The sequence below is a fragment of the Balaenoptera ricei genome, chromosome 4 (genome assembly GCF_028023285.1).
Source record: "Balaenoptera ricei isolate mBalRic1 chromosome 4, mBalRic1.hap2, whole genome shotgun sequence".
Lineage (NCBI taxonomy): Eukaryota > Metazoa > Chordata > Mammalia > Artiodactyla > Balaenopteridae > Balaenoptera > Balaenoptera ricei.
The window spans coordinates 85,435,898-85,448,877 of record NC_082642.1 but is presented as its reverse complement, the minus strand read 5'-3'; the positions used below and the strand labels follow the sequence as shown (position 1 = coordinate 85,448,877).

The 12,980-nt window shown below is 35.9% G+C and overlaps 1 protein-coding gene across 2 annotated transcripts in view; it reads left to right on the top strand.

Annotated features, from left to right (window-relative positions):
- Window positions 1–12,980, top strand: part of FGF12 (fibroblast growth factor 12) — a 356,679-nt gene that overhangs the window by 154,784 nt on the left and 188,915 nt on the right. For both annotated transcript variants that reach the window (XM_059922086.1, XM_059922085.1), the window contains exon 2: window positions 1,034–1,144. In XM_059922086.1, the coding sequence (XP_059778069.1) occupies window positions 1,034–1,144 (111 nt within the window). The remainder of the gene's footprint in view (window positions 1–1,033; window positions 1,145–12,980) is intronic.

Below are 12,980 nucleotides of genomic sequence, written 5' to 3'. Positions count from 1 at the left end.
GCTAGTGGGAAGCAGCCACATAGCACAGGGAGATCAGCTCGGTGCTTTGTGACCACCTAGAGGGATGGGATAGGGAGGATGGGAGGGAGACGCAAGAGGGAGGAGATATGGGGATATATGTATATGTATGGTTGATTCACTTTGTTATAAAGCAGAAACTAACACACCATTGTAGAGCAATTATACTCCAATAAAGATGTTAAAAAAAAAAAGAAGAATGGTGGTAATGCTGTAGAAAATAGATTGTTGCTGGCAGCTAGTACCACGGTGAGAAAGCTTTAAATATTTATGTTAGCTGCTATACAAAAATTCAAATGTGGTATACAAAGATCAGTTTGATGGTATTTGTGTGTAGGGTGTTTTTAAAAGCTGAAGACCACTTCTGGTTTGAAATACAGAAATATGCATGGCTTGATTTTTTTGTGTGTGCTGGAAAAATGACTTTTGTAGTATTGGGGCTCACTCGGATGAAGTATTTACTGAAGGTGAAATCTGTTTCCACATACTTTTCCAGTGACATCTCATGGCTATGGGGGTTTGGCTTTTTCCTGTGGTTCTCAACCAAGCCTGAATTTGATCAGAATTTCAAAGCCCAGGAAAGATAGATAGTTGTCATTCAGCAGAAATAGAAGTCTTCCAGGACCTGATTATGACTGCTGAAAGCTTAGCAATTACAGTGGCAGTTTGGTCTGAACCGTGATTCTGGAATGGGACCACAAACTTAGTGGCATCTTGCAGCCAGACACTAGATGCAGGAGGGAGAGACATAATTCATTTTTTAGCACACCTCTGTATTTTCTAATCATAATTAGCTTTTATTCATTTACATTTGGTTTACTGTTGCAGAGATTTATTGATCTGCCTCTAGAAAGAAAAAAAAGTACAGATATGTTACCAAAATGCCTTCCTTTCAAATAGTTATTTCAATATATAAACCACTGACATTTATGCATTTACTTCAGGAATGTTTTTGACAATTTGCAGGTGTGCATTAAAAAAAAAATTTCAATAATCATTTCATTTTGTTCTGCAGAACCCCAGCTGAAAGGAATTGTGACAAGGTTATTCAGCCAGCAGGGATATTTCCTGCAGATGCACCCAGATGGTACCATTGACGGGACCAAGGACGAAAACAGTGACTACAGTAAGGCACATTAGCTTCTTGCAATCCAGTTACAATCAAATGTATGGCCCAGTGTATCTTAGACTTAAAGCATGGCCAGGCTACCTTTGGAACTATTCAACTACTAGTAAGCTGGTGTCTTTTCCTTTATCCTTTTTGCTATGATTCCCTATAGCTAGGAGACAGTAAGGGACAGAGATTATGTACTCAATAAGAAGGTAGGAGGCTTGAAGGAGTTCTGACCGGTCAGTGGACAAGAATTTCCTCTCATCCCACTGTTTGTAGTCAGGATGATGTTAAGTATTCATAGAAGCAAGGCAGACCTTCCAGCACAAAATGGTATTTTAATCCTGGAACCAAACAGTAAACATGTTATAGTAATTCTTAGAACATCATTTCTGGAAGACCAAAGTTACTTCTCAAGGTAAACATTGAATATATACATATGTATATTACATGTTATTTTATTTTGATTGAGGACAAAATTATTGATTTAAAAAGAAAAATATATTAAAATATTATGATAACAAGATAATAAAGACTGGTAGAACTGCAATTTTGTTTGTAGTTTTTTGAGATAAAATGCAAACATTAATAGATTATTGATAATATCCCTGGAAATAATGTTTAACTAATTTAACTATATAGGTGACAAGTTTGATAACTAAACAAATCATCAAGGTCTGAGAGAGTATATTTGCATTTCAGAAGAATTTTGATTGCAAGCCTCAGAGCCAAGAATGATCACTTTCATCATATCTTTCAGTTTCTGAATAATCGTGTACAGATACCTGGGGGGAAATTCGTGTTGTTCTAAAATTATACAGGGCATCATATTGTTTCCCAAAGTTTGTCTGTATTCCCTGCTAGATCTTTAGTACTAGTCACATAGTAAATGCTCATTAAATCTATATCCAATTGAGTTGTCTTCTGATGGAGGTGATTTTGTGGTTCGACTGACATTCTACCCAATTGCATAAGATAATCTAAGAAGTCTGATATTTTATGGTGAACTATCTTTTAAATTAAAAATAAAGATCTCAGGAAAGAGCTACAATCCCTAGAGTGTGAAAGTGCTCTTGTCCACCCCTTCTAAATTATTCTTTGTTCACTTAATGTTACACATTACAAAATATGAATTACAATAAAGAAAAGATCTTATTATAAAGAATTTCATCCCATTTTCTGCCAAGTAGGTGATTAGCTTATTGTGGTTTGCACTGTTGGTTTATGTTTGTGGGAATGCATTCTTTAAATGATTTAAGGTTTAACTGAGTACAGAAGAATGAGGATGCTTTCCTCTCCATGTAGAATTTTCATTTATTACATCTGAACTTGAATTCAGATTTAGTGAAGCTACAAGTATAGGTGGAAAGAATCAAGGATGTGGCTTAGCTGTGTCACCCGTGCTATCTCTGGGGTATCCCTTGTTCTGGTGTCTTTTTCTATAAAATGATGTGGCTGGAGATGATAATATTAATATCCTTTGTCAGACAGAACCATCCATCCAACTTAAAAAAAAAAATTGAAAAATTATAAACTGATGAAGATAGATTCAATCCTCAAGTGAGCCAAATAGCCGTAGCCACAGGATACAGCTGTTACCTAGACAGCTGTCCTGTGGATCCGTGACGTTTATCACGGGGCAGTGGCAGAGAGGTGAGGGTGAAAGTGTGGGGTCAACCAACACAAATACCTTCCTTCAATGTTTTTAGAAAAATAATTGAAAGTGCTTTCTCTGCAGATGCTGGGTCAATGGCTAATATAGATCTACAACCAAATATAAATACACACACTTATACGCACATATACGTAATATATATACGTATACATAGAGGCGTAATGGCATTACGAATAACACACATACTGAGGGTGCTACATTTTGTCAGAAACTTTTAGAAACTGTCTGAATTCACAACTTTAAAATATCTTATTTTTTATTAAGACAAACTACTGCATACATTTATTGATATGTTGGTATTAAAAGGAGTTTAAATATACAAAATAATAAGACTTAGATAAATTCATCTGGACACCCAACCCCTTGCTTAAAGTTTAGTTAAAAACATCAATACATTTGAAACCCCTGTGTGCTCTTTCTGGTGGAGTCCTGCTTTTCCCTTCAGTACCAGACATAACAACTATCTTGAATTTGACATTTTTAATTTCTGTGCAGTTTTATAAATACATTTTTTTTCATATATATATAATGCATATACTTACATCAGTCATAACATCATTTTGCATGTTTTTAAACTTTTTATAAGAGGAACATTGCTATATATAACTTTTATGTATTTTTCTTCCCCAATATTATGGTTGTGAGATGCATATATGGTGATATATTTGCTTTATATTATTCATTTTCATTTTTGTAAAGTATCCCATTGCATGAACATACCCAAATATATTTATCCATTCTCTTTTTGGTGGATAATTATCATTTCTATTTTAAGGCAATTACAAATAGCGCTGCTAAAATATTTCTTGTAGATGTTGAAGAGGCCTTCGCTGACCATTCTTAATAAAACTAAACGTTTCACCTTGACCTATTCTGATACCCTAGTTTTTTTTTCTAGTCATAGCTCCTGTGATGACCTGATATGCATATTGTTGCAGTTTATTTGTTTATTTTTGATCTTCCTAGCAGGAGAATGTTTCATGAGTGAAGAGATTTTGTTTTGATCTTTAATGTATCTTTATTTTTTTTTCACATCTTTGTTGGAGTATAAATGCTTTACAATGTTGTGTTAGTTTCTGCTGTACAACAAAGTGAATCAGCTTTATGTATACATATATCCCCATATCTCCTCCCTCTTGTGTCTCCCTCCCACCCTCCCTTTCCCGCCCCTCTAGGTCATCACAGAGCCTCGAGTTGATCTCCTTGTTCTATGCAGCAGCTTCCCACTAGCCATCCATTGTACATTTGTGTCTTTAGAACCTAGAATGATCATTAGTACATAGTAAGCACTCAACAAAAATCGAAACGAATGAATGAATGTGTCCTTGTGCATGTGTAAAAGTTTCTCTTGATCATTGGCTAAATATTCTATCCACCTAAATATTTTTAACATTTGCTGTTGAAATAATGTTAGACTTCAGAAAAATTACAAAATAATACAGGAAATTCCTGTGTACTCTTCACCCAGCTTCCCCTAATGGGTACCACTTTATATAACAACAGTACAATTATCAAAGCCAGGAAATTAACCTTGGTACAATACTATTAATTGAGCTATAGACTTTATTCAGGTTTTGCCAGTTTTTTGACTAATGTACTTTCTTCTGATCCCCCCACACATATTTTAATTAAAAATATCCAATGAAACAAATAATTTTTATTTTTACATTTTCTGAGTGTGGATTGAGATAAAAATATCAGAGAAGGATTTAAATTCTACTCATGTTTTTTAATAGAAAATTATAAACCTCTAAGTTGTTAAAATGCCTTTTCTTTCTCTACTTTGTGTGGGCAGGAGTAAAAGCATTTGATTGTTTGGAAAAAAAAATCTTGTTACTATGAGCATCTGTCAGAAGTGTGCTGTTTGGTTCAGTAGACATCATTAGGTCCAACCAACCTTACCATAGTATCTTGGATTGAATTGATAGGACACCTGTTCTTTTGTTCATGAAGAAAAGACTAATTACATGTAATTGAGTACAAAACCAAATGGGTTTGTCAGCAGCAACAGATACAAATCTCTGCAAGTGTAATGATACCAAAGATGTAAAACAGTGTTGGAACACTGACACAAAAAAGACAACTGCAGTTTGGAGAGTATTAATAGGAACATTTTACATAAAATTAGAAAGGTAATTATTCTGCTCCACCAGTTTCCATAGGAGAAGATACATTTGAAGAGGTCAAACATGCTGGGGTGAAAAACAATTAAGATATTATAACCAAATGCATTGTTCCCTTTTTCTCTGAACAAAAATATTAACAGCCATTTCACTGTGGCATGAGCTGCCTGGTAAATTAGTACAATGGTGAAACTGAAGATATTCAAGCAGGTGCTGTACTGTTACTTGTAGAGGGTTTATGAAAAAACCCCTTCAGTGTGGGAGGGGAAGAATGTGGTGGTGGTTGAGATAGTTTCAGAACTCAGTGACTTTTAAGGTCTCCTTCAGTCTTGAGATTCATTTAAAAATTATTTTGAATAGATAAGATAAGTATATGGTACAGAATTGTAAAGGCACGAAAAAAGATATACAGTTGAAGAAGAACAAAACAGTTCTTGACAGCCAAGAGCTGGCTCGGCGCTAGCAGCAGGCCGAATATGAACAGGTTCATAGGACGCCAAATCAGGCAAGGCCACTGTGACCATGATGGATCAGGACAAAAACAAGACCATTCTGTAATCATATCTGAATGCAGACAAAAACAAGAAAGGTGTCCAAACTACAAAATGATCAAATATTGCTGTATCCTGGTTTATATGGGTGGGTGCTGCCTCATCACCAGGAACAGGATGTTGCTCTGTTCTTGCCTTCTAGATAAGAATTACTAAGATAGTCAATTATAGAATTACACCTGCATCCAAAGAGCATTCAACTTGGAATAAATCTGCTTTCTTTGAGCCCCCTTAAAAATCACTTAACATGAGACCAAATCCTGGAAGTCCTTTCTTACACCTTACTAAGACACCCCAGTTCTGCCATGGTCTATATTTTTCCTCCTCGCTGAGAGTCAATGAACCCAACTTTGTTTAACCACAGATGTGTGGATGTGTTTCTTTGACTAGAAGACATTAACATAGTCAAAAGCAATTTTCTGTCCCTCCCCTCTCTGCCACCTGGCCACATTTCTTGGTATTCTTCCAGATGCAGTCTGTGCGTTAACAACATACACAATATTATATATCTGTATATGTCTATATCTATCTATCTATCTATCTATCTATCTATCTATCTATCTATCTATCTAATCTTGTTCAGTACTTTTTCTTAACTTAAAATGTTGTATTTACAAGACTTTTCCATATTAAGACATATTTAAATGGGATATTTTATTTAACCTAGTTTCCTCTTGAAGGACATTTCAGTTCTTTCTAATATTTTGCTAATACACACTATGCTATAAACAATATCCTTGTACAGAAGTCATTCTGTGTGTGTGCAACTATATTTAGAGGATGGATATTTAGAAGAGGAATTGTTGGGTCAAGGTTTTATGCTTTTATATTTTTGAAAGATAGCTATTTCCTCTCCATCATACAAATTTACACTTAGAGTGACTGTTTCCTTATCTTCTAGTCAACACAATGTGTTATCAGACTTTTGGTTCTTTGTTACCTAAAAACATAAACTTTAAGTTTTCTTATTATGAGTTAGGTTGAGCACTTGTTCATATAGTTTATGAGCCACCTGCACTTCTTTTCCTATAAAATGTCTGTTTATATTTGTTTCTATTAAGTGTCTGTTTTATCATTTGCAAGAAATCTATTTATATTTTAAAAATCAGCTCACTGTTATGTGAGTTTCAAATATCTTTACTCATTTTGTTGTTTGCCTCTGAAATTTTTTGCCATGCCTTATTTTATTTTAAATACGCTTTTATGCCCTCAGCTTTTCTTTCCTATTTAGAAATGTTGTACTCATTCCAAGATTATTAAAAAACCCTCCCGTGTTTTAGTAAGGAATTGTTTCATTTTTATACTTCATATTTAATTAATCTAGAATTTTATTTCTTGACTTTTGATTCTAGACCTCTAATATTTTGTGTTCCTAACTACCAGTTGCAAGTACAAATACAGTTTCTTCAGATTTTATGAATGTATTAAATTCTCCATGAGTTCAGCATTAAAAATATATATTTCAACAGGACCTGTATCTGAGTTTCAGAAATCCAATTGGAAATTTAAAAATTTAGTCATCCAGCTATGTTTTCTATACAATACCAGACATACGATGTTTTGATACCACCAATCACAAGTATACAGACACAGCCAAAGCCAACAGAAGCTCTGTATTGCTAAACGGTGAACAAAAACATGATCCAAATGGTTAGTTGGAGAAAATCATTAAGGACATAAGGGATGCTGCAAAGAATTATAAAGATGCTCTGTCTTCCTAACAAGGGACCTTTGTTAGGTGAAAGAGATGACATGGAGTTCATCTCTTTCACCTACTCAGACATACACATTATAGTCGTCATGGGCGAGCGAGGGCTACGCCATATCCAATTATAGGGATATTATTTTCTTCTAGTGTCTTCTATACTTTAAGAATATATCACAATTTGTATGCGTGAAGTCATACCTACAAGTTGGATGAAAAGAAAAAGAAATGCGTGCGTTATCCTGCTGATTTTCTTTAAGCAAGCTTATTTATATAATCTTGAGCAACACTTTGGTACATGTAATGTTGTTACTCTTACAGTGGCATGCCTTTTCAAGAGCAAAATTAATATTCAGCCTTAGCTTATGAATGCAGTTACCTCACTTGATTTTTTTTAAATAAAGAAAAAATATTGCCTTTTGACTTTCATAGCTAGAAGAAAAGTAATGGACACTTGTTAGAAATTTGTTTTTGTTGATTGTGTTTCAATTTTAAAGACTGTTCCTTCAAATGATATTTATGGAAAGCTTGAACAAGAACCAATTATTTCCTTGAATAGTTTGCCCATTCACATATGTTCATAAGGAAATAACTCCTCAGACTTTTTTTTTAACCTTGGCTTTGTTCCTTTTTATGTCTTATATTTCCTTTCCATCCTAAGATTTCTGCCCTCATGTACCCCTCTGTTTAGTAAAGTAAAACATGAGCCATTTGAAATTATCCTTTTTCCTAGTTGCTCTATGACTATTTATGGGCATATTGATAGGAAGTATACATATACATAGTGGTTAAGAATCTGATGGGAGCCACTTCACCAAGTGTATTCCTAGAAGAACTAAGGACTGAGATTATCTTTAGTCTATTCCTGGCTCTGTGAGGTGACCAGTGCTTTGGTCTTGGGCAAGTCACATAAATTTTGTCAGATTTATACAATCTCTGGTTTTATAAAATGAGAGGAACAGAGAATCTCTAAGCTTTTTATAGCCTTTTCTTTAATTCTCATATAGAAGTAAATGTATGCTCAGAAAAACTGATCGACAGATTCCATTTCCATAAATACCATTTGTTCTGAAAGGTATGTTACTGACAGGAAATCTTCAGTTGTAAAGCCCTATGTGATATTTTCAAGGTGTATATAAAGATCTGGAGAGTCATACATATAAGTGATAGAGCCAGAATCGAATGCAGGCTATCTGACTTGAGGTTCTTTGCCTTGGAGTTAGTTATTTAACCTCTTCACATCTTACTTCCCTCATTTGTTAAGTAGGGATAATAATAGTACTTAGATCAGAAGGTTGTTGTGTAGATTAAACGGGTGATTCATGAAAAATGCTTAAAATAATGCCGAAAACCTGGTTAAATGTTGTCGGTTGTTGTTGTTATTCTCATCTGTCGGGGTAAGAGTCCTTGTTTGCAAGGAGCTTATAGACAGTGACCATTTTAACAGAAGTAGAATTCTTACTGGTGGTAGCTGTTGTTACGTGAAAGAATTTAAAAGTGCTTAAGCTAGAGGGTCTGGAGCAGTGCTCTAAATTAGTGGTTCCTAAAGTGTGCAGTCCCTGGACCACCAGTATCAGCATCATCTGAAAACTCGTTAGAAGAACACATTCTTGAGCCTCGCACTAGACGTGCTGAATCAGATAGAACCTCAGGGCTGAGGCTTAGCAGTGTGTGTTTTGACAAGCCCTCCAGATGATTCTGATGCACTGCAGGAGGTATGAAGGGGCACGCTCCTCTGCACCCAGGATTTGGAGTGTTCACATTTGCTAATGAAGCAATCTCTGTCTTGGGACTGTCATACCTAGTTCTACGGGAACCTGATTCCTGATGTAATAGGGAAAGCATGGGTCTGTAGGTAGACTGAAAAGCATACTGAAATCCAGACTTTCTAGTATCTCAAACATGTGTGGAATCGGTTCCATTTTGATGTATTTCCTGGAGAGAGTCAGAGCTCAATTCTAGACGGGTTATGTGATCAAACACAGGTTTGGGGAATGATAAAAAAACCGTATATAATGGTATAAGTCTATACCATATAGTTTTATGTCTTGGAGCTTTTACACATGCTAATTCCTTTTGATTGGAATGACTTCACCAATCTTACCACCTGATAAATCACTCTTACCCTTCAGAACCCTTCAAAGCTCTTATCTCCTTTGTCAGTGTGAAGCCTTCTCCAGCCATCCCCCTCAACTGCCACCCTCCCTCACACATAACTCCACATTAATTACTCATTTCTCGCTACTGTGTTTGAACCTCGTGTGTATATTTATAGTTGCAGAAGTCACATTATACTGCAGTTCCTTATCTGCATTTGTGTAGATAAGGAATAATGTCCTTATTTGCCCTTCTGCCTAGGACAGCAATGGATATTTTCCAAGATCCCGTACTGGGGGGTATGCAGATATGTTTCATTTAGCTGGCACACTTCAGAAAAAAAATCAGTGTATTTAAGCAATGGATGTACCTGCTTTCTCCCACATTTTCCTCCCAACTGCCTGTGTCCTAAAGACTTTTGAGTTTGGGATACCTGTGGTTCTCCCTCAATGTTTATGAAATAAAAACAAAACAAAGCAAAAACAAACAAAAAACTTCAAAGGAAGAATATACACCACTTAAATGTCACCAATTGTAAGACAAAGTAGCTTGGGCTGTGAGTCAGATAACCTGGTTTCTAGTCTAGGTCCTGTCCCTAATTAGCTGTGTGATCTTGTTTCAGTCATGTAAGCTCTCTGTTCCTTGGATTTCTACTCTGTAAAATGAGATTTTGGAAAAGATCATCTCCAATATTGCTGACAGATCTGAAACTTATAAAGCCTATAAACTGGCAATGATTTTTGTTTTTACCTTTGAAACTTCCCTTTTAAACACATTACAAAAAAAGGGCAAAATTGTGAGAACAGATAGCGCAATAATTTTTGCATTGAATTTGAAAACAGGAGTACATTTACTCTACCTTCAAAATATATACAGAATTTGACCACTTCTGAATACCCCCATTGTCACTACCTAGTCCAAGCTATTCTCATCTTCGGACTATTACAATAGCTTCCTAACTAATCTTGTACTTGTGACTTTCCCCCTTCAGTCTAGTATCCACACAGCAGCCAGAGTGACCCAGTTAAAATAGGTCAGATAAACTGACTTATCTGCTCAGTCTCTTTCACTACACACCATTAAGGGTAAAAGCCAAATTCATCCCATGACCAATAAGGCTTTACATAATCCTGCCCATTACCTCCTGACTGTTCTCTCTCCTCCTTCTTTTGACAAGTCTCCTAGCCGTTCCTTTAACACGCCAATCATGCTCCTTCCTACCCCCATCTTCTAAAATGTTCTTCCTCCAACTATCTAAATAGCCCACTCCCTCATCTTCTTCATTCCCTCACTCAAAAGTGAAACCTGTTCTCATGGAGGACTTTTCTGATTAATCTATGTATATTTCAATCGCTGTCTTCAACATTTCACTCTCCCTTGGCAATTTGACTTATTTTTCACTCCACTTACCATTATGTAATATACTTATTTATTTATTTTATTTTTTTAAAAAATTTTATTTATTTATTTGGTTGCACCGGGTCTTAGTTGCGGCAGGCGGGCTCCTTAGTTGCAGCTCGTGGGCTCCTTAGTTGTGGCATGGAAACTCTTAGTTGCAGCATGCATGTGGGATCTAGTTCCCTGACCAGGGATCGAACCCGGACCCCCTGCAGTGGGAGAGCGGAGTCTTAACCACTGCGCCACCAGGGAAGTCCCCTTATTTATTTTATCATCTCCCACCTCCACTAAAATGTTCCCCACATATACCACACATTTAGCTCATTCATACTTGCTTATGTTATTTTTTCCAGTAATAATGTCATCCTCTAAAAATAAGATCAATTGCCTTTTGTCTTTGAGAACTTTTCCTGATGTTTTTAACTGGAAATCCTGCTTTTTCCTCTGCATACACAATATATCTCAAGGTATTTTTGCACGTTAATCTGTATTGATGTATCTACTCTCTTTAACTTATAAGTTTCTTGAGGCCATTGACCATGTCTGCTTATCTCTATGTTGGCGTGTAACAGGGCCTTAATAATGGATATGGATAGCTTAATTCATAGTAACAATAGTATAATCAGACTACCATTTAAATTTAAAAGCTTAATTAGAGTATAAGCTCCACAGGGCAGGGAGCTTTGTCTGCATTTTGTACTGTTATATCCCCAACACTTGGAATAGTGCCAGGCACCTACTAGGTTTTCAGTATTTGTTGAATAAATGAATAAAAGTGAGTTCTCAGAACAGCTGCAACAAAAATGAATACGATTTTGTCAAACAACACCTAGCTTGAAGGATTATTGCAAATTAAATCACATTTGCTTTTTTTTTTCTTTTTGAGAATGACAGTTTAAGAGACTTTAAAGGATGGATAAGGAAGTCATTTTCCATTATGAAAATAGGAGGAAAATTGAGTATGCTTAGCCTGGAAACGTGAACTCCATAGCAATAATAGTAAAAGAAGACAGTTTTATATAGATCTTCAAAGTGTTATGCGAATATATATTTATGGTGATAATTACAGAGGCATCATTTTCTGAAAGTATGTAAATGGTACGTTTACCCAGAAGAGAGGGAGCCATTGCTTTTATTATTCAGCTAGGACCAACAGCTAAATTTAAGCTTATGTTGCAGGAAAAAGAAAATATACACTCAGGTGCTTTAAGGGTAAGAAAAAAGGGCAGCCAGGGGGTCTTGAAGTAGTGGAAAAGGGTATTAGAGTTGTGATGAATTAGAGATTATTAAAATCTCCCTGAAATTACCTGATTCTGAGGCTCTGGAAAGTGAGTTGATTTGCTCAACACAGAGTAAGGAAAATTCAGTTCTACTATATCCATAACCTGTGTTCCTTTCTCTATATAAGTTATTGCTTGAGAGATTATACTGATTTACCTACAGTCTCAAACTTAATAGATTTTAATGAATGGAATTGGGATTTGTTATATGTGGCTGGTTCAATTAGGCATTCAGTCTATGGCCTCCAACTAAACAAGGGATAAATTATAACTTTATTCTCACGTGGTCCAATATTTTCCAGAGCATACTACCTACCCTGAAGTACGAAATAACTATGTATTTACAATAAGGGATTTGAAAAATAAAACAGTCACCTGTGTGCCAAGCATTATTTCTTTTTATTTATTTATTTATTTATGGCTGCCTTGGGTCTTCATTGCTGTGCACGGGCTTCTCATTGCGGTGGCTTCTTTTATGGCCGAGCACGGGCTCTAGGCATGTGGGCTTCAGTAGTTGTGGCACACTGGCTCAGTAGCTGTGGCTCTCAGGCTCTAGAGCGCAGGCTCAGTAGTTGTGGCACACGGGCTTAGTTGCTGTGCAGCATGTGGGATCTTCCCGGACCAGGGCTCGAACCCGTGTCCCCTGCGTTGGCAGATGGATTCTTAACCACTGAGCCACCAGGGAAACCCCAAGCATTATTTCTTAATGTATGAGTTTGGGCCACATTAGATAATAATAGGTAATGTTTACTGAGTACTTGCTAAAGTGTCTAGTACAAGTATGAAAATTTTATAAATTTTACTTGTTTAAGTATTATAACCATCCTATAAAGGGGGTACTGTAATCATTCCTACTTTGAAGATGAGTAAACTGAGGCATAGGAAGTTCGAATAATTAATCCATGGTCACACTGATATTAAAAGATAGACCCAGGATTTGAACTCAGTGAGTTTAGTTCCAGAGTTAATGCCTTTACCATTTTATGCTGAATACCTAATTTCTCTTTCCTCATTAATATTTC